General features: G+C 46.4%; 4 protein-coding genes, 1 long non-coding RNA gene and 1 pseudogene across 6 annotated transcripts; 1 reads left to right on the top strand and 5 right to left on the bottom strand.

The window, feature by feature from the left end:
• Positions 1-1,953: 1,953 nt before the first annotated feature.
• LOC130529361 (uncharacterized) lies at positions 1,954-5,227 on the bottom strand. Its single transcript, XR_008951564.1, has 3 exons — positions 5,119-5,227; positions 3,837-4,039; positions 1,954-2,038 (listed from the first exon to the last, which is right to left on the bottom strand). It is a non-coding gene; the product is annotated as an uncharacterized LOC130529361 (long non-coding RNA).
• On the top strand, positions 2,965-6,618 carry ccl44 (chemokine (C-C motif) ligand 44). Its single transcript, XM_057039507.1, has 5 exons — positions 2,965-3,121; positions 3,862-3,991; positions 4,604-4,751; positions 5,770-5,838; positions 5,920-6,618. The coding sequence occupies exons 1-4, from the start codon at positions 3,058-3,060 to the stop codon at positions 5,806-5,808; spliced, it is 381 nt and encodes a 126-aa protein (XP_056895487.1). The 5' UTR covers positions 2,965-3,057; the 3' UTR covers positions 5,809-5,838; positions 5,920-6,618.
• Positions 6,619-7,664: 1,046 nt separating this feature from the next.
• On the bottom strand, positions 7,665-12,230 carry LOC130529359 (excitatory amino acid transporter 1-like; annotated as a pseudogene).
• Positions 12,231-13,740: 1,510 nt separating this feature from the next.
• tax1bp3 (Tax1 (human T-cell leukemia virus type I) binding protein 3) lies at positions 13,741-16,196 on the bottom strand. Its single transcript, XM_057039506.1, has 4 exons — positions 15,965-16,196; positions 14,889-15,008; positions 14,689-14,766; positions 13,741-14,552 (listed from the first exon to the last, which is right to left on the bottom strand). Exons 1-4 carry the CDS (start codon positions 16,001-16,003, stop codon positions 14,406-14,408), a joined length of 384 nt encoding a protein of 127 aa, XP_056895486.1. The 5' UTR covers positions 16,004-16,196; the 3' UTR covers positions 13,741-14,405.
• A 274-nt stretch (positions 16,197-16,470) lies between these two features.
• Positions 16,471-19,810, bottom strand: hsh2d (hematopoietic SH2 domain containing). 2 transcript variants are annotated; one of them, XM_057039499.1, is made up of 6 exons: positions 19,539-19,810; positions 19,300-19,405; positions 18,918-19,007; positions 17,777-17,942; positions 17,501-17,701; positions 16,471-17,416 (listed from the first exon to the last, which is right to left on the bottom strand). In XM_057039499.1, the coding sequence occupies exons 2-6, from the start codon at positions 19,392-19,394 to the stop codon at positions 17,075-17,077; spliced, it is 894 nt and encodes a 297-aa protein (XP_056895479.1). In that variant the 5' UTR covers positions 19,395-19,405; positions 19,539-19,810; the 3' UTR covers positions 16,471-17,074. The 2 variants fall into 2 exon arrangements, with proteins under 2 accessions (XP_056895479.1, XP_056895478.1); XM_057039498.1 differs by having other exon boundaries at positions 19,300-19,409; positions 19,539-19,652.
• A 311-nt stretch (positions 19,811-20,121) lies between these two features.
• On the bottom strand, positions 20,122-24,394 carry LOC130529356 (ras-related protein Rab-8A). Its single transcript, XM_057039505.1, has 8 exons — positions 24,203-24,394; positions 23,637-23,697; positions 23,130-23,190; positions 22,948-23,025; positions 22,788-22,877; positions 22,638-22,703; positions 22,296-22,346; positions 20,122-22,222 (listed from the first exon to the last, which is right to left on the bottom strand). The coding sequence occupies exons 1-8, from the start codon at positions 24,324-24,326 to the stop codon at positions 22,133-22,135; spliced, it is 621 nt and encodes a 206-aa protein (XP_056895485.1). The 5' UTR covers positions 24,327-24,394; the 3' UTR covers positions 20,122-22,132.
• Between the last annotated feature and the right edge of the window lie 157 nt (positions 24,395-24,551).

Here is a 24,551-nt window from a genome sequence, read left to right as displayed (position 1 = left end):
CCGCACATGAATTTGTCAGTTCGCACAAGAAAAAAGGAGATTTTAATTACTGAAAAGTTATGAAAACGTTTCTGGTTCGCAGCCTGTAGTCATGTGGAAGGTATGTTATTGCAGCTGACATTCCAAGCTGGTTTCTTGAACAGTTAACTCCACCCTGCATACACACACACACACACACACACACACACACACACACACGCTGTTTTGTCCAAAGTTCATCCCATAATGACTGCATATTTTCACATTAATGGCCTGGATTGTACAGTATGCCCGCAGAGGACTGTTGGCTCTCTGTCTGATTACATCGATAATTTGTCCAGGGTTCGGGTCGGTGCCACCACAGGAACCTGGGCGGGCCCGTATTATTTGATCCTCGTGAGCTGCGTCAGTAGCATTTCCCACATTAGTGTGTGAAGCCGTGTTTCCTGCCGGGCAGGCATGATGTGCTGTTAGATCTGCCTTCTTCCTGGTGTGCAACATGTTCAAAGCATTTAGGTTAATGAGGTGTGATGTATTGGTTTTATTTGTAGCCTAAAATTTGTGTTTTTATTTAGCCATGCCTCATAAAAATACAGCAATTTTCCTTTCAAAATTACTCCAAGATCATTCCACAGAACCACCCGAGAGGTTTTAGTGAGACAGTTAGCAAGTCATGTAAAAATGAAATCATTCTTCTTTGTTCTTTTTGCAGCTAAATGGCTACAGGCTTTTTCCAGCATATAAATCAGAATGGAAATGATAGCGAAGGCTTTTTCAGCTATCTTAACCACCAGCTATAAAAGCCTAACTTTGATGTTCATCCAAAAGAAATAACTCAAATGTTTTTCCCCAAAATCCAACATTAACTGTAGCAGAACAGGATTAAATGCAGCCCCAAGAAATGCCACATTTCATTCCTAGGTTTATGCAGATTTCTTTTAATTCTTTTGAGCTCTACAGGCATTTATCACTAAACCAGCTCGTAAACAGCCCTTAAAAACATGCCCAGGCCACAAATCAAGAGAACTATTGTGATGTAGATCATAAAGGGAACTTGTCAACTTCTCTCTTAATTTTCAGCCATGAACTATATGGGGAGATGTTCACTGTGTGGCGCTCAAACAAATCAACAAAGCAACTTTCTGCTCTGAACATTTTATTTCCAGCCGTCTGGATATCACGGGCGAGACCACCATTAACGGTCGGCCTACTATTAATATGCTGTGAATATAATAAGTGAATATTCCTGAAAATAGCTGATTTTACCATTACACTCAAATTGACAGCCTTAAATATGCAATTGGTCCCAAGTAAAGAGTTTGATCTGACTGAGTTACACCTAGTGGCCAAACCAAAGTCCAAACTCTGCTGAATGATTTGAATGGCTGCAATTCAGCAAAGAACTTAGAAAGAAAACTCACGCTAGAGGTTATTCTATTGAACCGGTTGTGTGAAGCCCAAAGTAGCACCTGGTGTTATTTTAGGAGGTGGGAAGGAACCTCCGTCTTATTGGTGCAGCAGATACCACAATTGTCTCCCAGGAAGAGGAACCTGGGCCTGAGTCCAGGCTCGGGCCTATACAGGAGTTACATGTTCTCCTCTGATTTTCCTCTATTTTCCATCCTACAGTCCACAAACATCCTCAACAGGTCGACCACAGACTCCAACATGCTCCTAAGTGTGAGTGTGTGAGCGACTTGTGTGTCCTGTGATGGACTGGCGACCTGTCCTGATTAAGAATGCTGTGGAACATTGTGTGACCTGAAATCAACGATTCAGCATTTAATTCATTTACAAATTTATTTTACAGGAAATCCTCCTGAACATGAAACGGTTGCTTGTGTCTCAGAGCCTCTGACCGGATTTTGGTTGAGACGTCTCCAGTCTACATCGAGGCTCCGTCGTTCTCTTGTGATTTTTGGAAATAATTCTTTGTAGGTTTTGTGAGGCAGACAGGGAGTGGCTCTAAAGACATGTTTTTCAAGAATCTGAATCACTTTATTGACCACATTTATTACATCTACGTGGTGACATCGGTGCATTAGCTTGAGCCAAATCACTGAAAGAACAAAGCAAAGAAAAATTGATGGAGTAAAAATATAATAAGCAGGGATCTGTTTTAAATTCCATTTCTTCTGTAAATTGAATAAATGGGATAAACAAAGGAATGTCAAAATTGTTTAAAGATAAATTATGACATGTATAACTGGAAACTGCTTCGGACAAACAGCACCGCAAGGTTTGAATGAAAATCAATTTGACCAGTTTAAAAACAAAGAGGAAGCATTTTTGACATGACGCCAGTGAACAAACCCTGCTGGAATATTTGCCAAATTCCAAGATAAAGAAAGGACATTCCTCAAATTGTGGCCACTGTAGAAATATGTGACAAAGGCCTGCAAAGTTGGGAGGGAAATGCTTAAAAAAGAAAAGAAAATCAGGCTATAAAAGTGAACATCTTTGGGGATTCTGATCTGGTTTCTCTCATTAGGCTGAGGTCTGCCAAGTGTCCAGGTCATTCTTAATAAAAGCCTGGTTTTACAGACAGTTTAGTTTTAAATACATTTCAACAACAAATCTGACCTTTTATGTGTAATATTATAGAGAACAAAACTGAAGGATCCATGTGTATGTCAGAGACCCAGACGTTACATCCTTCCGTTAATTACCCAGGCTTAATTCATTAAATATGGATCAGAACCGATGAGGCTCAAATAAAGATTCGACAAAAAAGAAAGCTTCGTCATTAAGTCTGTTTCAGTTCTGGTGGAGACAAATGAAGAGATACAACAAAGGAGGAGATATCAAGCTTTGACACGCACAGAGGAACGAGTGAGAGGTGAGAGGAGCGTGAAAGAAAACCAGGATGAGGGAGAGAACTCGGCTGAGCGTGAGAAGGACTAAAAGTGGATAAACAGAGGGTGGGAGGGAAAAGACGGTACGATAGAAAACGAGGTGGTGGAAGTGAGTGAGTGAGAGGTGGGCAGGGAGGTATGAAGAGAGGGAGGGAGTTAATATAAGAGAGGCAGCCATAGAAGGAGGTGACAGTAGATTATCCTCCTCTCTGCCAGCCTCATCATGGTCATGCTGCAGATGTTGACTGTTATCTCTCTGACTGTTATTCTCCTGGCATCTGTGGAAGGTAGGACACAACCACACTAACTGCATGTGCGTGTGCATGCGCGCGTGTGCGTGTGTGTGTGTTGCACAGTTTCCCTGCAGGTGGACAGTGTAGCAAAGAGAGCGATGTCGATGACAAGGAGAGAGGAGGGACAGCGGCAACAGAGAGGGAGAGACGGATGTAAACACAGGAGCAGGGCAAGCATCAGCCCTGGAGACGGCGTCAGGGCTCGTTCTGCGTGATGCTGTCGCTTGGATCTTTGTGCTGGAAGCACAGGAAGTGTGCTGATGTGCACCTGAGGACTGGCTGCAAACCATCTGGAACCATAGAGCTCCACTGCTGCTGCCATCACACTTTATTGACACATTTAGTGTGGATGAAAAGGCATCTTGTCACACCCTCCACACACACACACACACACACACACACACACACACACACACACACACACACACACACACACACACACACACACACACACACACACACACACACACCTTGCTTGTCTCACTTTCTCTGTACCCTGCCATGGTATTATGTTTTGCAGTGCAATGGGATGCCATTGTAATTCCTAAGACATTCTTCTGTGTGTGTGTGTGTGTGTGTGTGTGTGTGTGTGTGTGTGTGTGTGTGTGTGTGTGTGTGTGTGTGTGTGTAAAACTAGAGGACAGGCACACATTCTCCCTGGAAAAGCTTACACCAGGATACCTCTCCTTCCCCTCAAAGATAAATTCACCTCTTGTTTCTCTGTCCTCTCCAAGGTAAAGGTGTGCAGATGCAGAAGGATGTCCAGTGCTGCATGTTGTACTCCCAGGGTAAGGTGCGTACCAAAGATGTGCTGCGGTTTGAAGTGCAGACGGAGGGGCCCGACTGCAGTATACAAGCCATCATGCAAGTATTCCAACTATCCGCTCCTGGAGCTAAAAAGCACGGAGCAATCTGTAGGCACGGAAAATATGCTTCTTGTTAGAGGAGGGCAGAGACACCACACACTGTTATCCTTCCAGGACTTGTTGTGGCGAGTGAGCGAGGCGCGGTGATTGCCAGACAAGTGAAAAGAGAAATACGTGGGATCATCAAGCCATCTAAAAACCTGAGCCAGCTGAGCTCTGCCACAGCCACACAGTCAGCACAGGAGGGCTTAGTTAAGTAAACTCATCTGCATGGAGACACCTATTGTTTCCAGCAGATCAGACAAGTTTGATGTAGCGGGAGAACTAAGAAGGCGGATTCTTCTTGTGGTCCAGTTAACAAAAACAGTTCTTTTGTGGTCATTACATGCCTTCTTTTGATCTCCTCTGTTTGAGTGCATCCAAAAGCTCTGACGATTGATCACAGCTTGGCCTTTTCTTTTTTTTTAATACACCTGGCAGACATGTTTGTAGCTCTCCATTCTACTGCTGAATTGCCAGATCTTTGCTTTCATCAGATTAAAATTTAGGATTGTTCCTCCTTTCTCTCCCCTCTTTCTGTTCCTGTATTGTAATTGTGCCACCTCAACAGTCTTTACACAAAGAAGGCGGTGAAATGTGCAGACCCCAGAGACCGGAAGGTAAAGAGGCTGCTGAGAAAGCTCCTGCAGAGGCAGAGAACCAAGGCCCACCGAACCATGTGGCTGCAGCCGTACGACAACCTCCCTGTCATGACCGAGGTCAGAGAGAATCTATGATCTATGATTAACAAGGAACAAATGATAATACGCTGGCTGAGTAGCTGTCAGGAGGATAAAAGAAATGTAATTTGCAGACTACAGTGGTGGGTGAAGATGGAGGCACGAGTGTTTTTCATGGTTGTGTAAATGGTAGATTGTTAAGTACGCAGCTCAGGCTGGACCCATGAGCACACAGCTGACAGCGTTTCAACAAGGCTTTAACCGAACTAAGGTTGCAGTGCACTGCCTGGTGAACAGTGAGGTGCGTGAAGTGCAGGTCGCCCCTCTGAATGAGCGGTGGCGACCAAGGAAGAGGTGTGAGAAAACAGAGAAAGTTACGCGAAGGTACAAGTCACGAGACACTGACCTGCATTTACCACAAAGCAGAGGAAACGGTCCGACGCTGGTGAGCAGAAGGCAGCAGCTTCTGAAGAGCGTTGATTGACAACCAGCTGCAGGTGTAACGCCGATCCACCACACCCCCCCTAACGGGGGGGCACAAAACACATGGCCATGACAGAGATAAATGATTGTTTTTTTTTTACTTATTTATAACTTAAAATCAAATGGCATTGCCCCAGAGTCAGCATGTTGTTTAAAATAATAATTAAAAACCAGAATGAAATGGAATAAAAACTCAATCTGAGATCATTTATTTGCATGATTTAAGATCACCACGACCTCCAGCTTTGACCTTGAGTCAATGCTGGCATTTAGGCCAAATTTTTAAAATCCCTGAGCCCAACATGTCCTCAGTTCATCCTTGAACCCGAGCTGTACCAAAACAGCTTTCCTTTAGATGATCCCTCAAGTTAGTCCCGTGACCTTCGACCTCTGTTTGTTTCAACCAGAGTCAGGGCAGCAGATTTTACATAGTTTGAAGAAAGTTAAAGTTATGCTGTACATGGACTGTACAGCATATTGTGATGACTGTCCAGAAGCATGAAGAGAACACACGATCGTCACCTCAAAAATGTTGAGGTTTAATCCTGAATCCTTGTTTATTTATCACCGTCAGGACAAAAAGCACAACTGGGAAGTTCTTAATTTGGAGTGATGGACTGTTTTAAATATCCAGTAGTCATAAGTAAGTTGCTCACAACTGAGCTGTATTTATTTTGTCAGCTTGTCTTGCCGTCATTCCCAAACGTCTTTCTATTCTTCACAGGCCAAGTAAACTTCCAGCAACTCGTCACCTCCGCGTGGTGAAGCTAGCTGATTTTTCCAGTCATCCCGTGTCTTTATCTACATGATCCGTCTCTCTGGGACCAGACTTTGGCAGCAATACATCTTTTAATGGCTTTAGACATTCATCAGCCTCCACAGAGGAGTTTTTTCCTTGTAAGATATAATGTATTGTTTTTTTTAAAATAATGGCTCATACTGTTATTTGCCTAAAAGTGTCTCCTTCTGCTATATTACTACTCGTGAACTTAGCAGAAAAAAGGTGTAAACAAGTGATAAGCGAGTGCAGTGATATTAATCATACAGATTCATGTGTATCAACACGAAGCTTTTTCGTGACTTATATACCTTCACTCACGTACATAGACGATACAGGATTTGACCTGATGTTTCCGACTGTTAGACGGGCGAACTCCAGGGAGAACCTGGGAGGGGTTCCACCTGGACGTGACCACGTCCCTTGGTGAACAAATGTCTCCGTTCGTGTACAGTTGAGCGTCTCAGTGCATCATCGAACTATGCCAAAGTATTTATGATTCCATTCATCATGTGGCCAGGATGTTGAACCTCGGAGGGCTCGGCTGTGTGTGAGAACACACCAGTAGTGATTTGTAGGTAAATGCAGTATCATGTATCATGTATATCAAGTAAACAGTTTTATAAAATAACCTGAAAAAAGTCATTAGAATTGTCTGTGTATTGTGTATGTCCTTTTATTTGCTACATATTGAGTACCAAAATACTCATTTTGCAGCAATGTGGGGTCATTTAAACTGGTCCCCACAACTTAAAAGGACTGTTAGAGGATTGAAACTTTTTAAGGTTTTAAGGTTCAGATCAGAATCAGGTTTAGGTTAAGGGTAGGGGCAAATTGGGATATTTGGGATTAAGGTAGGGAGCTGGGTTATGTATTATATCGATGAAAGTCCCCAAAAAGCAAGGAAAACAAAGATATGTATGTGTGTTTGTGCATTTGCGTTTAAATGAGACATTTACAGTAAAGGGATATAAAGAAATAATCCTGATGATCACGAGATGAGATGACACGTAGTCACTGATATGTTTTATTTTTATGATTACTGCTACTATAATAAACTAAGGCGTGCATTTCCAGTCTGAACTGTGACCCACACGTCTCCAATGAAGCAGGATATCCTCCACCAGGGGTAGCCACAAACACAAGAATCAGGAACACGTCTCAAGTCCTGAGCTGTTTATTCGTCACATTTGTCATACCTGGTTCTCCGAATGCTGAGACTCTCCATGAAGTCACATCGAAGCTAAAGTCAAACTTGTAAGAACAGTAGAAGCAGCTTTCTTTTGAAAAACTTTCTTCACACACACACACACACACGCACACACACACACACACACACACACACACACACACACACGCACACGCACGCGCACCCACACACACACACACACACACACACACACACACACACACACACACACACACACACACATATTGTTGTCTAGTAGCCGAATTCAGAACCAAATTGTCATCTATTGAATTTCAGATCATCACAGTTTGAACTCTTTATAAAGGCTTTCAATGGGCTCCTCCTCATGAGCACAACATTTAAACGATCCTGCAAGAGACCCAACAGAACCTAGATCCTGTTGGCGAAGCAAGGTTTGAATATATTCGTTGGCAATAGATTTGTACTGCAATGATGTCTGAGACAGAAAATGAGAAGGGGGAATATCAGCCAGCTCTGGAGCATTCCCACAGCTGGGCTCTTTGATTCCCTGTAATTCGTCTAGAACTCCAAGACTGAAGCGCCGTTTGGGAACAGAAAGCTCTCGTCTTCACATGGTGGTCTCGCTGCTTTGGTAGCTGACCTCGTCGTTCTCCAGGTGGATCAGATGGTAGGACTTTTCCTCCTCTTCGATCACGGAGCTCTCCGGGTCACATTCCTGAGTCTGCAGCTCCTGGCGGGAAAGGTGCCCCACGATGCCGGCGCCGATCGAGTCGCCCAGCACGTTGGTGGCGGTGCGCAACCGGTCCCTGCAGAGACCGGAGAGACGTGACAGAAAACAACGATGCACAGCAGAGCTGCGCTGGCAATGATTTTGGCTGACGTGACCGCAACAGAAACATTTGCACCCCCACTTTTTAAACGAGCCACTCTGCATTATGCATCGATGACCTATGTGACGGTGGGACCTGTGAAGCTCTCTGAGGAGTCACGGTGACATTTAGGCCGGCAGGGCCGCACACAGACCCAATCCCCATCAAGCTGACATTTAGTAGGAACTCACAGCAACCAATCCACACCAATGATCAGCCCTATGTCCTCCACGGGCAGTCCCACCGATGCCAATACGATCACCATGGTAACCAGGCCAGCCTGAGGGATGCCTGCTGCACCGATGCTGGCAGCAGTTGCCGTGATACTGTGTGGGTGGTGGTGGTGGTGGTGGGGATTTATGAAGAGGAAGAAATGAACAGCACAAAGGGAGTTTTCTTTTTCTTTTTGAAAACATGTCAATCATCTTTTCTGATGCCTAAAGTGTTCTTTTGAACATTCATGCAGGAAGTTCCCAGGAAGAAGCAAAATCAGCAGTGAAAAGTCTACTAATGCATTTTTCACCCTTGTTTCTTGGGCCACAACATCCAGAGGGGGGGGGTTACCTGATGGTCAGAATATGGCCACAGTTCAGTTCCATGTCATTGACTTGAGCAATAAAGATGGCTGCCACCACCTCGTAGAGGGCGGTGCCGGCCATGTTGACGGTGGCGCCCACAGGCAGCACGAAGCGCGTCACTTGCTTATCCACACCGATGTTCTCCTCCAGACAGCGGAAAGTGATGGGGAGGGTGGAGGAGCTGTAGGCCGAGGAAGCGGAAAGTCATTGGTCTGTTTCATAATGTCAGAAAATGGCCTAATCTAAGGCAGAGGAGGACCTGGATGATGTTCCCAGAGCTGTGATGAGGGCCTGCAGCAGTCCACCTATGAAGTTGTAGGGATTCTTCTTGGTTACCATGAAGAAGAGCAGCGGCAGGACGACTAGGCTGTGGATGATGAGGCCCACCATGACGGAAAGGGTGTACATCCCCAACTGGCTGCCCATCTCTGCCCAGTTCTTCATTTCTAAGATCCTCCCTGCGATCAGGAACAAGATGCCCACTGGAGTGTACCTGAGAGGTGAGGTGAAGGTCTGTCAGGAGGGCACGAGGGGCAGAAACAGCATGGAACAGATAAACTCAAGCTTCACTGACCAGATGATGACGGCCACCATCCTCATGATGGCCTCGTACAAGCAGTCAAAGAAGTCCTGCAGGGCCTGCCCCCGCTGCCTCATGTTGCCGATGACCAGGCCGAGGCACATGGAGAAGACCACCAATCCCAGAGCGTTCACCCCAGCAGAGGAGCTGGGCACCGGGAGGAGCTCCTCCGCTGTCTCCTACAGAAGAACAGTGATTTGTGAGAAAGCCATTCTGAAATCACTCTCCTTTGTCCTCCAGAGTCCCGCCCCCACCTGTGTGGCGTGTGGCGTCCTGCTGAGGTTCTGCTTGGATTCTGTCAGGTTCAGAGAGTCCGTGAGATTCAGGGCGATGGTCCCGTTCCTCGTGGGCACCGTCTTTTTGTACGCTGTTTTATACTGCAAGAGAAGCAAGGAAATAAGATCGTTCTGAAATCATCTGGATGATGGCTGACTGAGGGGAACCTCCCACCTGTTTGAAACACGCCTCCACCAGATTGCGGGGAATCATATTCCTGGAATACCGAAAGGATTAAAGCAAAAATTAGCTCAAATTAAACCCTGCAGAGGTTCAAACTCCTCAGGTAACTCAACACAACTAAACTCCTGGCTCTTGGACTTTTTGACACGCTCATGCCATTTTAGTTTTGACAGCAGCTACGTTAGCTTAGCATTAAAACTAGACACTGTTGACCGTTAGTTACCAGACCAGCAAACACTTCCAGTTTCAGCGGTGTTACCGGATGAGATCCAGGAACCGGTTCTATGTTTCTCTCATCGCCGGCGGGAGTGTCCCTGCTGCCTTTTCCTGGCTTGATGATGGTCACAATGCAGATACCGATGAACACGGCGATCAGGGTGGTCAGCATGTAGTAGATGACCGCGCGCGTCCCCATCTTCCCCGAGGCTTTGTTGTCCAAGGCGGATATACCTGAGAGAGGGTTACTCGTCTGTCAGCTGGCTTTGAGGTGTTTTGGCGTTTCCTGTTTCCTGTTTGTCGACCTGTGACCAGACTGGAGATGATGAGAGGCAGCACCAGCATCTGCAGCATCCTCATGAGCAGCTCTCCAGGGAACGTCAAATACTTGATCTCCCTCGGGGACAGTTTTCCAGGCCGTGTGGCGAAGCCCAGGATTACGCCTGCACAGCACGTGCACACGCACACACCGAGTCAAATGAATTTAACCTTGAGCATCAAACAGTGTCCCTCACCCAGAGCCACGGCGGAGATGGTCAACAGAACAAACAGGTTCCTCTGGAGGAAACCTTTGACGCTGTGCTGACTGATAAAGGCCGCTCTCTCCATCTCTTTGCCTCCGCTCATCTGCCTCCGGAAGTTTCCAGGGTACTTCGCAGAGTCCTCGTCTAGGAGAGGAACGTTGCCGGTGGGGGGATCTCCGCTCATAATCAGCTCCAGTGCAGGTCTTGCATGGAACTGGTAACGAAAGGCAGTGAAATAAATGGGGCTATTTTGATGATCCATGTTGAGTAGGAACTGGAATGCACTGATTCGGTTTGGGACTGGTTATCAGCCAGGACACACCAGGGAAGAAGAGTTGATTTGTTGAGTGAAAACATACGCTCGTGTGACGTTTCGGTTCTTCTTTTTTCAGTAATTTCCGAAGTTCTGCTCTGATAGACACCCCCTCCTACCACCCCCCCCGTGACCCCGAAAGGGATACAGCGTTCAGAAAAAGGAATAAAAGAAACATTTTTCTCTAAAATTCTGGGTTTGGGCTGTCCTCTTGAGGTACCAAGTGGAAGAGGGTGTAAATACACTCCGTAACCACTTGTGTGATCCCTCTGAGCACCACGTTGGTGTCCACGATCTCTCATGTACACAGAGGAGCGAGGATTGCTATGTAACCATAGCAACTGAACTAAGTACAGAACTAAATCAATTGCATTGATGTTAAAACCAAACAAGAAAAGTTGAGATCACTGTCCAATCAAAGAGGCAGGTAACAGGTGACATAGAAAACAGTGTGGACGTATTGAGGAGAGCAGATGTGTAAACCTCTGGATGTCTCTCCGTCCAGCATAAATCACAACATCAAACTGCCAAAATATCCCTTCAATTGGCCGCCGGCTCTCAACTCTGGGACAAACCATCCCCAGTGGAGTCAGTACTGAGGCCAGAAGCGTGCGTTTGCTGCTGCGTGTCGGTCAAATACCCTGTTTGGGTCTTTCAGTCACACCGTCATGAGGAGGAAGGTCCTTCTTGACTGTTCATCGTCCCCGAAGATGCTGCAAGAACAGGAAATAAAGCGTCACATTCTGTCAGGTTAATGTGCTAAAAACCCCAAAAAGAGTTTTCATCAATTATAAAGTAGAAAAATGAGTCCTTACAGAGCTTCGCGTGTCCAAGACGCTCCTCCCGCGGATGCTCCTCTCTCCACCACGCAGCTGAGACTGAACCTAACGTTGCCCACACACAGAAGCTCCCCTCTTCCTGCTCGCTGTCCCTTGACTACCAAGTGGCGTGCACTCTTGCTCAGTGCCACAAGCAGAGAGGAGTTACTGGGAGGTCTGCGGGAGGAGGAGGGGAGGTTCAAGATCCTTTAGGGAAGAAATAAATGACAAACCAGCTGCTGCACCTCCAGAGAAGCGAGGCCAGAATTAAAGCGACATGAGGGTGAGAAAATAATCACTTGGCGGTTCTTCATGGTGATGATTACATCAATTCTGGGTTTGCATCTGCTGGGAGAAACTCTGGGGAATTCCTGAACCTGTAACCAGTTGGCATCCAGCTGCCCAGCTGCCCCTTTAGTCCTGCACGTAGCAAAGCTCTCATGATGCTCTATCACAGGCCGAAGGGAACGGGCAGCAGGGAGGAAGGGGTCTGGGACTCGCTGTAGAGAAATAACTGCTGTAAAAAAGGATTTTCTGACCATTCATTGATGGAAATTAGCATCACCGCGCGGCTTTTGCTGTCAGGAACCACAGACCACTTCACTGCACCTAAACCTGCAGATGGATGTGAGATGAAGACCCCCCTCTGGTTCCAATCTGGTGTAAGACTAACGTGATAACAGCAGATTGCATCGCCATGGCAACACAATTATCCCACAGAACGTGGGAGGACGAGGATCATGTATGATCCACAGTATAATTATCCACCCGCCTGCAGTGAGGGAAGTTTATCTATTATGATTTATTTTAGCGTGGGGGAATTCAATTACTGTGCATCTCGGTTGGATGGTGACAAATTTGTCTCCACCGTGAGGAACCTGGTCCAGGATGGGAAAGTCAAGGAATACCTGCAGTGAGGCTGGAGCTTCTTTAGGATCAAGTGTTCTCGAGGTGCTGCTGAATGAGACCAGAGGAGCTCCTCAAGACCATGGAGGGGTCCCATCAGCGGGGCCGAGATTCAGTTATTCACGTCCAGGCACCTTCTGGGGTGTGAAGGAGGCTCCTGGTCTGAGTGCAGAGAATCTCTAAACCAGTTCTAGGGGGGTCTGGAGTGGGCAGGGAAGCTTCGTGGAAAAGGATTATGGGTTAGGAATATCCTACAGGTGGCTCCAGGAATATGAGGTGATACTCCAGCGCAGTGAAGAGCAGAGGAACCCAGACACTTACACAAGGAGGGTGTCGGATGGTCCCGAGCTGTGGGAGGTGGGAGAGGGGGAAAGTGGAGTTTGAGAGCTCCAATGGAGTTTGTAGGGTCACTACAAGAGCTCAGAAATGTGGGCACAGATTAGATCAGAGCCCAGGTAGCTTTAATATTACAGTGGACCTAACACAAGCTGGAGAGGAACACCTCACCTCAGTGCTGACCCCCCCATCAGACAATACATCGCAAATTATGCTCCAGCAAAACTAAATGCATCACGATCAAGACAACATAATAATGAAATGTCGGTGATTCCACTCCAGCATGGAGAGGCTCCTGTAATAAAGTTCAGTGGTTAGTCTCCCTACTTACAGTTACCCATTAGTTGCCTAGCAACCTGGGATGCTGTGGGGAGGACAGCTTGACAGTGGGTCTTGGTCATTTGCTGAGCTGTTGAGCACTTTACAGCCTCACAACACGCTTTCATAGCATTACAGTGTTCAGGCAAGTGGAATGAAGCACACTTCCCTCTTAAACACACACACACACACACACACACACACACACACACACGTATGTACAGTGCACTCATCAATTATTTACCAAAGAGGAGATACTGCTGTTTTTACCCTGAACCCACCCTCGCCCATCGGGTCTGTTGTTACTGTTGTATTCTGGCCTGAAGGAAAAAGTTTACACACATGTGATCTTAATACACCGATGAGGTGAAACTTTACTGTTTATTGATGCTAGAACTGAGGTGAAACACTTTATCACTGATCTGTAAATGGGGAATTCTAATAAAACTAAACACATGTTGGTGAATCAAATAACTTTATATTTGACGTTAAACTCTCTTAGCGTTTTTGTTTTTCGCTCAAGTTTCACTACTTTTTGTTTTTAAAAGCAGTAGCAGCTAACCTGTTAGCGAACGTCAGTCACCGAAACCACCTGGAAGCTAACGCTAAGGGAGGTTTCGGCTTTGTGGCAACATGGTGTAAATGTGTGAATCACGTAAATAAAACAGCATTATAATAATTCAGAAGGTCTCCCATCAGGTGTTTAATATACATGCTGGTTTAGTGGTAATAATGAACAAAAACATTGATTGAAAATCTTGAACAGCATCAAAAACAGTTACTCCCCATGTTGGGGGGAAAAAAAAGATCCCATTGGAATGCCAGAAGGAGCTTCTTTGGAAATCCTTGCCTACAAACATGAGGGAATGTGTAAAACCAGTCGGAGCAGCGCTGTTTTCCAGTGGGGTCAGATCCCAACTGAACCGGATCACTTTTCTCTGGCTAGACACAGATGTGCGAGGAAACATTTGACAAAACATCAAAATAAAAGAGGTATAAAAAGGAATTTCTGACAGCAGTATGCATAAAAACGGCATAAAGCACCTACTCTTCTGCTGTAGAGTACGACTGTACCATTATCAGAAATGACATCAGATATTAATGCACTGTTATTTTAGTTACTTTATGGTTCTGGCTGGGGCTTTGGCATCTGAAGGTGTGTATGAGTGTGTGTGTGTAAAAAGAGCAGCTACCATCTCGCGTGACTTCACTAAAAAGAACGTCCCCACATGTGAATGTGATCACTCTCCCATCGAAGGCCACCGTCGTCTGTGTGTGCCGCCTCTAGAGTGTTCAGCGTATGGTAAAGTCCGTAATTATGGCGTCGTTACGTGGTTGTAGCTTTTATTTGTGCCACGGGCCCATCGACTGCTTGACAACTTCCTCCAACGACCTTCTGGTGACCAGCAGCCTCACCACGTCCTCGCTCTTTTTTGTTAGTTTTTTACGGGCCTGGTCGTGGGTCACCATGGTCATATCCCAGCCGTTCACCTGTGAGGGCAGAACAGTTCTGGTGTTACAAGCTTTGTCTCACTGCCGTCAGCACCAACATGATGAGATTTATGAAGGTTGAACAGCACTGACGAACGCTACTGGCGCCACCGTGTGGGCAAACGTCACTACACACCTGCATTATTTTGTCACCCTCCTTTAATCCGGCCTCATCTGCGGGACCCTTGGGCGATACCCTGGTCACATAGATGCCCTTTAACACACACACACACACACACACACACACACACACGCACACACACGACAGAAAAGAGCATTGTCTTTAGTGTTATCAAGCGTTAAGGGCTGGTCAGAAGCGGATGGAAGCACACTCACTTTGTCTGACTTGTTCTGAGAGAAGGGGTTCTGAGAAGGATCCTGGTCGATCCCCCCTCCAATGCTGAAGCCCAGGATCAAATGATCTCCCTGCCGCAACTTTTTAATTTCAATTCTTTGCTATGCAGGGGGGAAATATAAGAACAATACAATTATCTGACCATAAAACTTTGACAATTTCAACGTGCTGGTCAGAAAACCCAAACCCAAACATTATTCATAGAAACATGTTATTGTTCATATACATTTCTGACCACAGATCCTACATCTGTGTCAGATAAACGTCAGTGAAGCAACTCCAGGGGTTTATTAACCACGTCCAGCCAAACATCAGTGTGCAAAACAGGAAATGGCCATTTTCACGCCCAACAGCTGCTGGACTTCAGAGACTGATCCCTGGAAACTGAAGCCACTGGAACAGACACTTCAATGGTCTCCAACACAGCGAGAAGCAGCTGCAGCCTGACTGACCAGACAATCGTGACACAAGTGTCTCCACACAAGGACCGTCTGTGGGCGCTGGAACCACCGACCAGACGTCCAGGCTGGGCTGCCACGATCATGTCACTGACCCTCCAGTTCTGTTAATATTCCTTGCAAATAAATGGTGCGTGGTAGAAAGAGTAAATGGCAAGTTAATCCAGCCCATAATTCAAGTTAAAACAACTGAATGTAGCTATACATGAACGCGCAAGGCGCGTGAACATGGGTCAAATCTCATTCCTCAGGGCGGTGACGCCCATGCACAGAGAGAAGTTGGTTAAGTCTTTAACGACACATCTTTGGAGTGTTAAAGGGCAACTTAATGTCTGGCGATTCTTTAGAAAGTCAGTGCTTCATTTCCCTGGTAAATTACTAGTTTACGCGTAGCTTTGCTAATCATCGAAGGCTAGCTGCTCACAACGCGTAAACTTCAGCTGGACAGAACCTGGAAAGTTAATAAAGCTAGCTAACACCATCAAGGGGTTTATCGTCGGTTTATTAAAGGTTGTGTGTTGTTTCGGCTTAACTTTGTGCCAGAACCCGAACAATGGAGTCTACTGATGGCAAATCGATGAAATTGGTCCTAAACTTACCACCACAGCAGAGACGGGCTGTCCCGGAGTGTGCGCCATGGCGTCCGCTCACAACGGGGAGAAGTGGATAAAAGTTGGTAGGTTTTTTTTTTTCGTTTGTTGGTTCGTTTGTCCTTAGAATCGAGACCAACAATCGACAACTTCCTAGATCACTCCATGAGCAACATCGGGAGTGGGATCATTTCTGACTGGGAACCAATTGCTTCACTGGTGACGTCACTTTCTAATCAGGTCATGCCCGATTTGCTACTCAGCGTAGCCGAGAGGGGCGGTGCCTAACGGTTTGCCGTCGCCTGCTGGTTTTAGAATATCATGTGCTACAAATTAAACTGCTCGTGAGAGGTTTCTCTTCCGCGTGCAACGTTTTCCTTAAAAGGAATCATTGGTGATTGATTTCTGTGACATTAACATATTTATTTTCTAATTAAAGTTAAATGAGCTCCACCAACCTGTAAAGGCCTTATCAATTTGTTTAGTTTCTACTTCAGGATTGGACAAAAGGGAAGTTGCAGGAAGAAACAAAGTGCTTTTATTTTGAGAAATAACTGATTTATGCAATGCTTTCAAAAGACATTTCTATAAACATGTGAAAATAACTACATTGAATCATTTGCCCTCTGGTCTATAATAAAGTTACATTTGTATTAGCATAAAAAGCACCAGACTACAACAGCATGTGGGTTCTCCCTTACTTCTGTTTAAACACTTTAAGACACCAAAAGGGTTCTGTAAATGTTAAAAAAGGAGCTACAATGGTGTCTTTGTAGCTCCTTAATTTGATATGTTTCATAATCTTTTATTTTGATTCTATTAGATCAATAAAGAGATCATTAGAAATAAACCAGATGATGTGGTCTGCTTGCTCTTGACTTTCATGCTGGGGTGGTTTGTAGCTGCACCCCCAACTCTGAGGCCCCATTCTCTCTGGAGGGGTGAAGACCAGGAAGAAACCCCAGACAGACCCAGAAATCACTGGAGGAATTAAAGGTCCTGCTGAATTTGGATCAGCTTTGTTTTGTCCGTGCACGTGAATATTGGTGAACCACTGTAAACTCTGACCGTTTAGTTCTGCCTCTGCGTTACTATAGCAGCAGTGCTGCTGACCCAGGCTCAGTATCCAGGAGCAAAGGGTGGAGGCGGTCGGTATTCATCAGGTAATCCTGCATCTGGACCTTTGAGGGTCTCCTCCTCTTTCACCACCTTGTTCTCTGTGGCCATGAACTTTTCAGTTGGAAATATCTTATTCAGGATCTTTAGGTTGGAGACAGCTGAGTGCTTGGCTGCCAGGTTCTTATAGGCACTGGTGAAGCTCAGATCTGTGGGTACGGAGGGACTGGGTGGCAGAGAGATGTTCTGCTTCGCCTGAGGGACAAAGTTCTGAACAGGGAGTTTAGGAAAACTGGAGGCCTGAAGATTGTCAGCAAAATATCTATTCCTGGGCTTGGGCACCGGCTGGGAATCAAAAACACATTAATTAATAAACACACCTAATTGCAACATGGTTGACCAACCATCTACAAATCTGGGTCACATTACGGTGTCTGGATGAGAGCTGGTTGGGTCCTGGACCTCAGGGTTCCTGGGGATGTTTGGTCGACAGGGGAGGGCTGGTCGGACTTCCTCAGGAGGGACTGGACCACTCGTACTGGGAAGCAGGGAGCTGTTGGGTGGCAAAATCGCGTTCCTCTGATGTCTTTGGGGAAACAGAAGCTCTGCGTAGTGGGTGCTGTCATCCTTCTATAGAGAGGGGGGGGAAGGTTGGACCGTGAAGACGACTCAGTCGCAGGTATAAGTCTGAGAGCGTCATCGCACCTTTCTACAGGCGAGGGTCAGCACTTCGGTGGACGGTGCGATGGGGGTGTGGCGATGAAAGTCCACCAGATCCTGCAGGAACTGGTGGCGCCTCTTCTCCCCCACTATGATGAAACAGCCGTCCTCCATCACGTCGATCATGAAATGCTTGCAGCGGTCCTCAGCTCTGGTGGGGAAGGAGAGGAGGAAGGAGGGAGGGAGGGAGGAAGGAGAGGAGGAAGGAGGGAGGGAGGAGAGGGGAGGAGGGAGGGAGGGAGGAGGAAGGAGGGAGGGAGGAGAGGGGAGGAGGGAGGAAGGAGGGAGGAGGAGAGGAAGGAGAGAGGGATGAAGGAGGGAGGAGGGAGGGAGGAAGGAGGGAGGAGGGAGGAGGAGAGGGGAAGGAGGGAGGGATGAAGGAGGGAGGGAGGAGGAGGAGGAGAGGGGAGAGAGGAAGGAAGGAGGGAGGAGGAGAGGAAGGAGAGGAGGAGGAAGGAGGGAGGGAGGAGAGGGGAGAGGGAGGAAGGAGGGAGGGAGGAAGGAGAGGAGGAGGAGGGAGGAGGAGAGGAAGGAGAGAGGGATGAAGGAGGGAGGGAGGAGAGGGATGAAGGAGAGGAGGAGGAAGGAGAGGGGAAGGAGGGAGGGAGGAGGAGAGGAAGGAGAGAGGGAGGAAGGAGAGGAGGAGGAGGAGAGGAAGGAGAGGAGGAGGAAGGAGGGAGGAGGAGAGGGGAAGGAGGGAGGAAGGAGGGAGGAGAGAGGAAGGAGGGAGGAGGAGAGGAAGGAGGAGGGAGGAGGAGGGAGGAAGGAGGGAGGGAGGAGAGGGGAGAGGGATGAAGGAGAGGAGGAAGGAGGAGGAGGAGAGAGGGATGAAGGAGAGGGGAAGGAGGGAGGAAGGAGGGAGGGAGGAGAGGGGAAGGAGGAGGGAGGAGGAGGAAGGAGAGGGGAAGGAGGGAGGAAGGAGAGGGGAAGGAGGGAGGGAGGAGAGGGGAAGGAAGGAGGGAGGGAGGAGAGCAGAAGGAGAGGAAGAGGACGGAGGGAGGAGGAGAGAGGAAGGAGGGAAGAAGGAGGGAGGAGGAGAGAGTGAGGAGAGAGGGAGGAAGGAGAGGGGGCGTGATGAGAGTGATGGTTTTGGGGCCGTGACAGCGACACATTTCTGGTCACGTACCGGTAGGAGAGCGTGTAACCGGGCCTGCTCTCGCTGACTCTGATGAGGAAGCAGCCGCGAGGCCTGGGCGCCAGCAGTTCCTCTGCAGCCCTGCAACAACATTTACATACAGGTACTGAAAATAGAACTGATGAGTCTGGATTCAGAGCGCGTGGAGACCGGCAGGAAACCCAGGTTCTGCCATCAGCCTCCATCAGCCTCCATCGACCGGGCGGAGAACCCACGCATCCTAAACATGAACCACAAAGACATAACAACCGCTTTCAGACAGGACCCGTGCGTGCACAGACACGGTCCTGATCCCAGCGCGATCGCGAGAGCGCGCGCCTGTGCATTCTTCTGCGTCTGACTCCGCTGGAGGTGGCGGACCTGTGGCACTTACTTCCTGGTAATGATCCCGTGGAACCAGTCTGGGATCGCGCCGGTGCTGAAGGACGATCGGAGCTGCTCTTGAACCGCCGGACTCAGGTCCATCATCAGTCCCGCAGCTCACTGAAAAAGAGCCAAAAACCGGGGGAAAAGTTCTCAGAACCGTTTGCGTTCGCGGCAGATTTCTCAAGTACTTAGATTTATTATTTAGAAGAAATGTTTTTAAAAAAATAATAAAAATAAATCATATACCGGATTTCTGTGAAGACTTTCCAAAGCCAACTTGCGTTTAATCACCTCGTCTGTGAGAAAATGACTCGGGCGCTGACTCACCTGTGGACACCTGCGAGGGGGCGGGGCTAAAGCTCACCGCCCTCCTTCTCGAACCCGTTAAGCACGTGAACAGTTGTCTGCCAAAATGCAAGGGGACTTGGGACCTTTCGGGCGATTTGTGTTTCAGAGTTTTCCATTTTCTCCCGTCGTTTCCCGAAGCTCCACCTGCCGGGTGGAAGCTCTTCACCCAGGTCACAAACATGCAGGACAGGGGTGGAACCGTTGTCACCTCCATCCAAAGAGGAACCTCCTCCGCACAGACCAATGCAAGTAATAAAGATTACAATTTATTCACTAGGGAAGTAATTAAGGAGAAATAACAAGTGACGTCATCATTAAAAGCAAAACGCTTCCCCCCGCCATGACCAAAGCTCTACAGTTAAGGAATCCAAGTTTTAAATCATCTGACTGAAGCATTATTTGAAATGTTCATCCTGACTGATCCTCAGCACCTCCCAATGTGTTGCTGCTTATGTGGACAAAAACGACCTTTCACAAAGAATTTCTTTTTCTTTTTTTTAATATATCATCAAACGTAAATATATCTACAAAAGATGCAGATCAATAAGATTTATGGAGAACAATCATTGTAGATATTTACAATTGCTTCATTATTTTAAGAAATTCCAAATTCAGTTACTTGAAAAGCCAAAAATATGTTGCAGAAATGCCCCCCCCCCCCCCCCCCCCACAGCTGAGGAGGAAGTTGAATCAGTTTTATGCAGAACATTACCAGACGTTCAATTTCAAACAGGAAGTCCACCCACGTCAATGATTTAAATCCACAGGTTAAAGTTGAAGCCGTGATCTGCTTCTTCTTCTATAGTTTTATATCAGAACTGCTGGCTGAGGCCTAAATTTAGAGAGCCAAAATAAAAACAGCAACAGGAATCATCTTTTGCACATTTCCAATGTCAAATAAAGCTCCTCAGATCAAATGTGCAAACACCTTTTTTTTGTGATTTCCCAGATACCCAAAATGCATAGTTCAGTTGATACTGGGCCAAGACAGACAGGCAGAAACAAGTGAATCCGGGCTCCAAACGTCAACAAACTGCCAGAGAATGCGTAACTCTATCTAGTTTTACGTCTAAATGGGGCACTGGAGTGTGGCAAATATGAAAAAACCTTCCATTATAATAAAAAAAAAGAAGTTTCAGTGCACAGATGATTTCAGAAAGCCCAGGCAAGGTACGAGAAAAACTTGTGCATCGATATTCTCGGCTTTCGGGTAACAAAACAAAAGTTAGGAAGCATTTTGAACAGATAGAAAAAAAGAAAAGTGCATTATCGATAAGAACGTCAAAGGGCACTTTGTCATTTGGTGCTATGTTGTTCTCACTGCATAAATACTGCTACAGCACAGCCCCTCTCCAAGGCCCAGAAAAAGTGGTGTGCACGTTCCCCCATTGGAACCGACAACTGGAATAAACATATGTATGCATAAAATAAGTATTTCCTCGATGGTCTGCGTCCCTGTTGTGCCTCAGCTTCAGGTGTTTGACAGCTAAAGCACATGTGGAAGAGCCTCGAAACACCTCAGTGTTTCCTTATCCAAAGGAAAGGGATGAGGTAAGCGTGTAGGAAAGGAATCCACCTCTTTATAACAAATATAGTTTAGCCAACGGCCTCATTGCCACCTTGTGAATAATTCAATCTGCAGCGTGCGATTTGTCTCCCCCTTCTGGCAGCGGGTGTAATTACACACGTCTAGAAGGGTTTTTCCAAGCAGATTCTAAAAGCTTTTCTGGGAATGTTGCAACTGACACTTAAGAAACAAACAAGACAACACCAGAACTGGAGGAAAGCAACTTTGCCTGATCTCTTTCGGGAATGTCTTCAAGGTAGCGGTAAATTGTTGAAACTATTTTTAGGAGCTGGGGGGGCCCCAACGTACACATCACACAGCACACGTGGCAGCAGCACGAGTGGAACGTTGCGGTCGATTAAATCATTTCCAAGAAACACGTGAACAGAGGAAGTGTACGCGATGATACGAGTATGATGCTCTGGCTGTGCAGTGTTACGCGTGGACTCATAATCGACGATGCGTATATACACGTTGCTGTAACATGGTCGGAAACCAGCGAGCAGACACACACTGGTTCCATTAAAAGCCTAACCTGGTCAGTGTCTTCACCACACATTCAGAGGTCCTGTTATTTGGTGTGAATTAGGAAGATTGTGGATCACTTGGAGGTCAGTGGTGGTGGTGAGTTGAGCATCACCCACTGATAATACTGTGGAGATCAAATATTCAGGGACTGCAAATCTAAGGGACGACTGTAGGACTCTAGATGTAGCATGTTTAGCTTGTGACAGAGGCCACGCTGGATACATTCACAGGTTTCAGGGGAAGTCTGGTAAACTTTGTTTTTCCTATTAAGCACAAATCATCAGAAAGTAGAGGAGGAAGACGAGTAAGTGATGAAGAAAGATCAGTTCATGTGCTCCAGTTCCATCCAGTGGGGGACACAGTTAAGGCAAAGGTGGATGCCGTCGCTCCCGTCTCCTCACAGGAGTGTGCAGCGGAAGAAACTGCTCTTCTTGGGCTGCTCCGTAATCTTTACTCCTTGACTGCTGCCCTGGGGGTTGTTGCCCTCCTAAAACAACAACAAAGGTCGATGAAATACGACATCGCATGTCTCAAACAGACCTAAACAGATTTGTACTCACCAACTTCTTGTCCATCTTTGCTTTGATGTCCCTGGCCAGAGTTAAGAAGGCCTGCACAGGAAAACAAGAAATATTTACAAGTGCAACAAAATGAGAGCAGCTGTGCAGCTGCTGCTCAGCTCTCGCCGCCTACGTCAACATCACAAACACGGAGACGATCCTCCAGTGATGCTTCCAGTTAAAGGCTCAGCAAACACTTGAAAGGGGGGCGGTAGTAGGAAAAAACACATGAAATGGTCACTTCAGTCACTTTAATAAATTTTGCATCCATAGGAATGAAGGTAAATGTAGTTATCAAACTTTACACAACCTTCAGCTGTAAAAAGAACAACACACACTCACTTCCTCCACATTGATGTTTGCCTTTGCACTAGTCTCCATAAACTTGATTCCATAGTCAAGTGCCAGCTAAAAGCAAAGGAGAGTTAAAAAACAGAATAAGTCAAAATAAAGCACTTCTTGCATTTGTTGATGCTCAGTGCACTTTGCCACCTTCTCTCCTCTGTCTTTGGACACCTGCCGCTTGTCATTGACGTCGCATTTGTTCCCAAGGATCATCCTTTCCACGTCTGCCGACGCGTGCTGCGAGAGGACGGTTGGTGATGAGCTCAGGAAGGTCGCTAAAAGATTCCGAGTACTGTAATGTGGTTACCTCTTCAATATTTCGTATCCAGTTCTTGATGTTGTCAAATGACTTCTCATTGGTAATGTCATACACTAACATGATCCCCTACAGAGAAGACAGCGACATATTAAACGGAGGAGTTATCTCTTATTAATTGGTGCACAAGGAATTGGGGATTAACGTTATGCTGCAGCAGAAAAGCTCCTCACCATGGCTCCTCTGTAATAAGCTGTTGTGATGGTCCTGAATCTCTCCTGTCCTGCTGTGTCCCTACAAAAACACACTTTTGACATTCAATGAAACTATACAACGCCTGATTTACTGGGCCTTGATGTATCAGTGGAAGACAAAAAGGAACTGTAGCTTTATCCTACACACTTTAACATGACTCAGCAAATACAAGCAATTCTCATGTGTTGACGCTTGAAAATATATTATTAGTAGTTTTTAAAATATCAATACTCTAGAATATCATGAATATCCCCTAAGGATAAATGCAGGTAAAACACAATCCAGTTTTACGTATGCATACATATTTTTTAAATTTCCATATTGCTTTATATATTTTAAAGTTTAATTTCCTCCATTTGACACCTTTTACATGGTGTCTTTATATCTGATTTCCACAGTTTTGATAATAAATGGCACCGCTTCCTTTTCATCTGCCACAGGGGTGAAAATGAATCATTTTATAGAAGGAATTCCCGGCACCATACCATATCTGTAGCTTGATCTTCTTCCCATCTAACTCTATTGTTCTGATCTTGAAGTCAATACCTGCAGAAACACAGAAAAATGGATGTTTCTCAGACTGTTCCCACCCAAATCAAGCACCATCAACACTGCAGGCGATCCAGCATTTTTATTAACGTTATTGTTATTTGACATTTCAAAAGAATTAGTGATCCTCATCCTCGGTGAACATTCTCTGTTGGCAACCAGGGTGCGAAGTCCTGGAATGCTGTCAAATCTAAAGCAAAGCTGACAGGAATCTCCCTCGTTAGCTTTGCTTACTTTAGTTAATAACCAGGATGACAGCAAGGTCGTATTCCCTCAAGTATTATGCTGGCAAACACATCATTTTTACACAAGCCGGTTGAATATAATGTGTTGTTTGAATAAGAACAAAAACTTTAAAAAGCCGGTCGGGGCTGCTTCCTGGCTGCCCAACACTGGCTAAATGCTAACCCGAAAAATTAGCAGCAAATTAGCATGACGGGATGGGCTGCTTCTGCTCTACTTTTCAGCATAAACAAAAACCGGAAATACAGACTTTACAGACCTATGGTGGAGATAAACGTTGAGTTGAAGGCGTCCTCTGAAAACCTGAAAAGGACGCAGGTCTTTCCGACGCCTGAATCGCCGATTAAAAGAAGTTTAAACAAGTAGTCGTAAGTCTTCGCCATGCTATTAGTTAGCTTACTACAGCGGAAGTCCCGCCCTGCCTACTGACGGCTACGTCATTTCCGAAGAGCGTTCATTGGTCAACTCTGCCGTCTGTTCTCCCCGTCCTCGTGGCTCCGGAAGTCCATTACAGGGTGTGTTCGATTATTCTATCCGATCACCCGGAATTATGTGACATTTTGGTGATTCCGGAAGGACTTTGACCTTTTGATCCCATGATCAAAGGT

Source organism: Takifugu flavidus, chromosome 7, assembly GCF_003711565.1.
Source record: "Takifugu flavidus isolate HTHZ2018 chromosome 7, ASM371156v2, whole genome shotgun sequence".
NCBI classification, from domain to species: Eukaryota; Metazoa; Chordata; class Actinopteri; order Tetraodontiformes; family Tetraodontidae; genus Takifugu; species Takifugu flavidus.
The sequence above is the reverse complement of the archived record's forward strand: the minus strand, read 5'-3'. Positions and strand labels throughout refer to the sequence as shown.

Coding starts and splice junctions, on each gene's coding strand:
- ccl44 (XM_057039507.1), top strand. CDS start 3,058: ATGGTCATGCTGCAGATGTTGACTGTTATCTCTCTGACTGTTATTCTC. Junction 3,992..4,603: donor TGCAGTATACAAGCCATCAT/GCAAGTATTCCA, acceptor CCACCTCAACAG/TCTTTACACAAAGAAGGCGG. Junction 4,752..5,769: donor ACCTCCCTGTCATGACCGAG/GTCAGAGAGAAT, acceptor TATCACCGTCAG/GACAAAAAGCACAACTGGGA.
- tax1bp3 (XM_057039506.1), bottom strand. CDS start 16,003: ATGGCGCACACTCCGGGACAGCCCGTCTCTGCTGTGGTG. Junction 15,009..15,964: donor AGCCCGTCTCTGCTGTGGTG/GTAAGTTTAGGA, acceptor CCCCCTGCATAG/CAAAGAATTGAAATTAAAAA. Junction 14,767..14,888: donor CTCAGAACAAGTCAGACAAA/GTGAGTGTGCTT, acceptor TGTGTGTTAAAG/GGCATCTATGTGACCAGGGT.
- hsh2d (XM_057039499.1), bottom strand. CDS start 19,394: ATGATGGACCTGAGTCCGGCGGTTCAAGAGCAGCTCCGATCGTCCTTC. Junction 19,008..19,299: donor CACGGGATCATTACCAGGAA/GTAAGTGCCACA, acceptor ATGTTGTTGCAG/GGCTGCAGAGGAACTGCTGG. Junction 17,943..18,917: donor GGTTACACGCTCTCCTACCG/GTACGTGACCAG, acceptor CTTCCCCACCAG/AGCTGAGGACCGCTGCAAGC.
- LOC130529356 (XM_057039505.1), bottom strand. CDS start 24,326: ATGGCGAAGACTTACGACTACTTGTTTAAACTTCTTTTAATCGGCGAT. Junction 23,698..24,202: donor AACGTTTATCTCCACCATAG/GTCTGTAAAGTC, acceptor GTGTTTCTGCAG/GTATTGACTTCAAGATCAGA. Junction 22,704..22,787: donor CCAAAGACAGAGGAGAGAAG/GTGGCAAAGTGC, acceptor CTTTGCTTTTAG/CTGGCACTTGACTATGGAAT.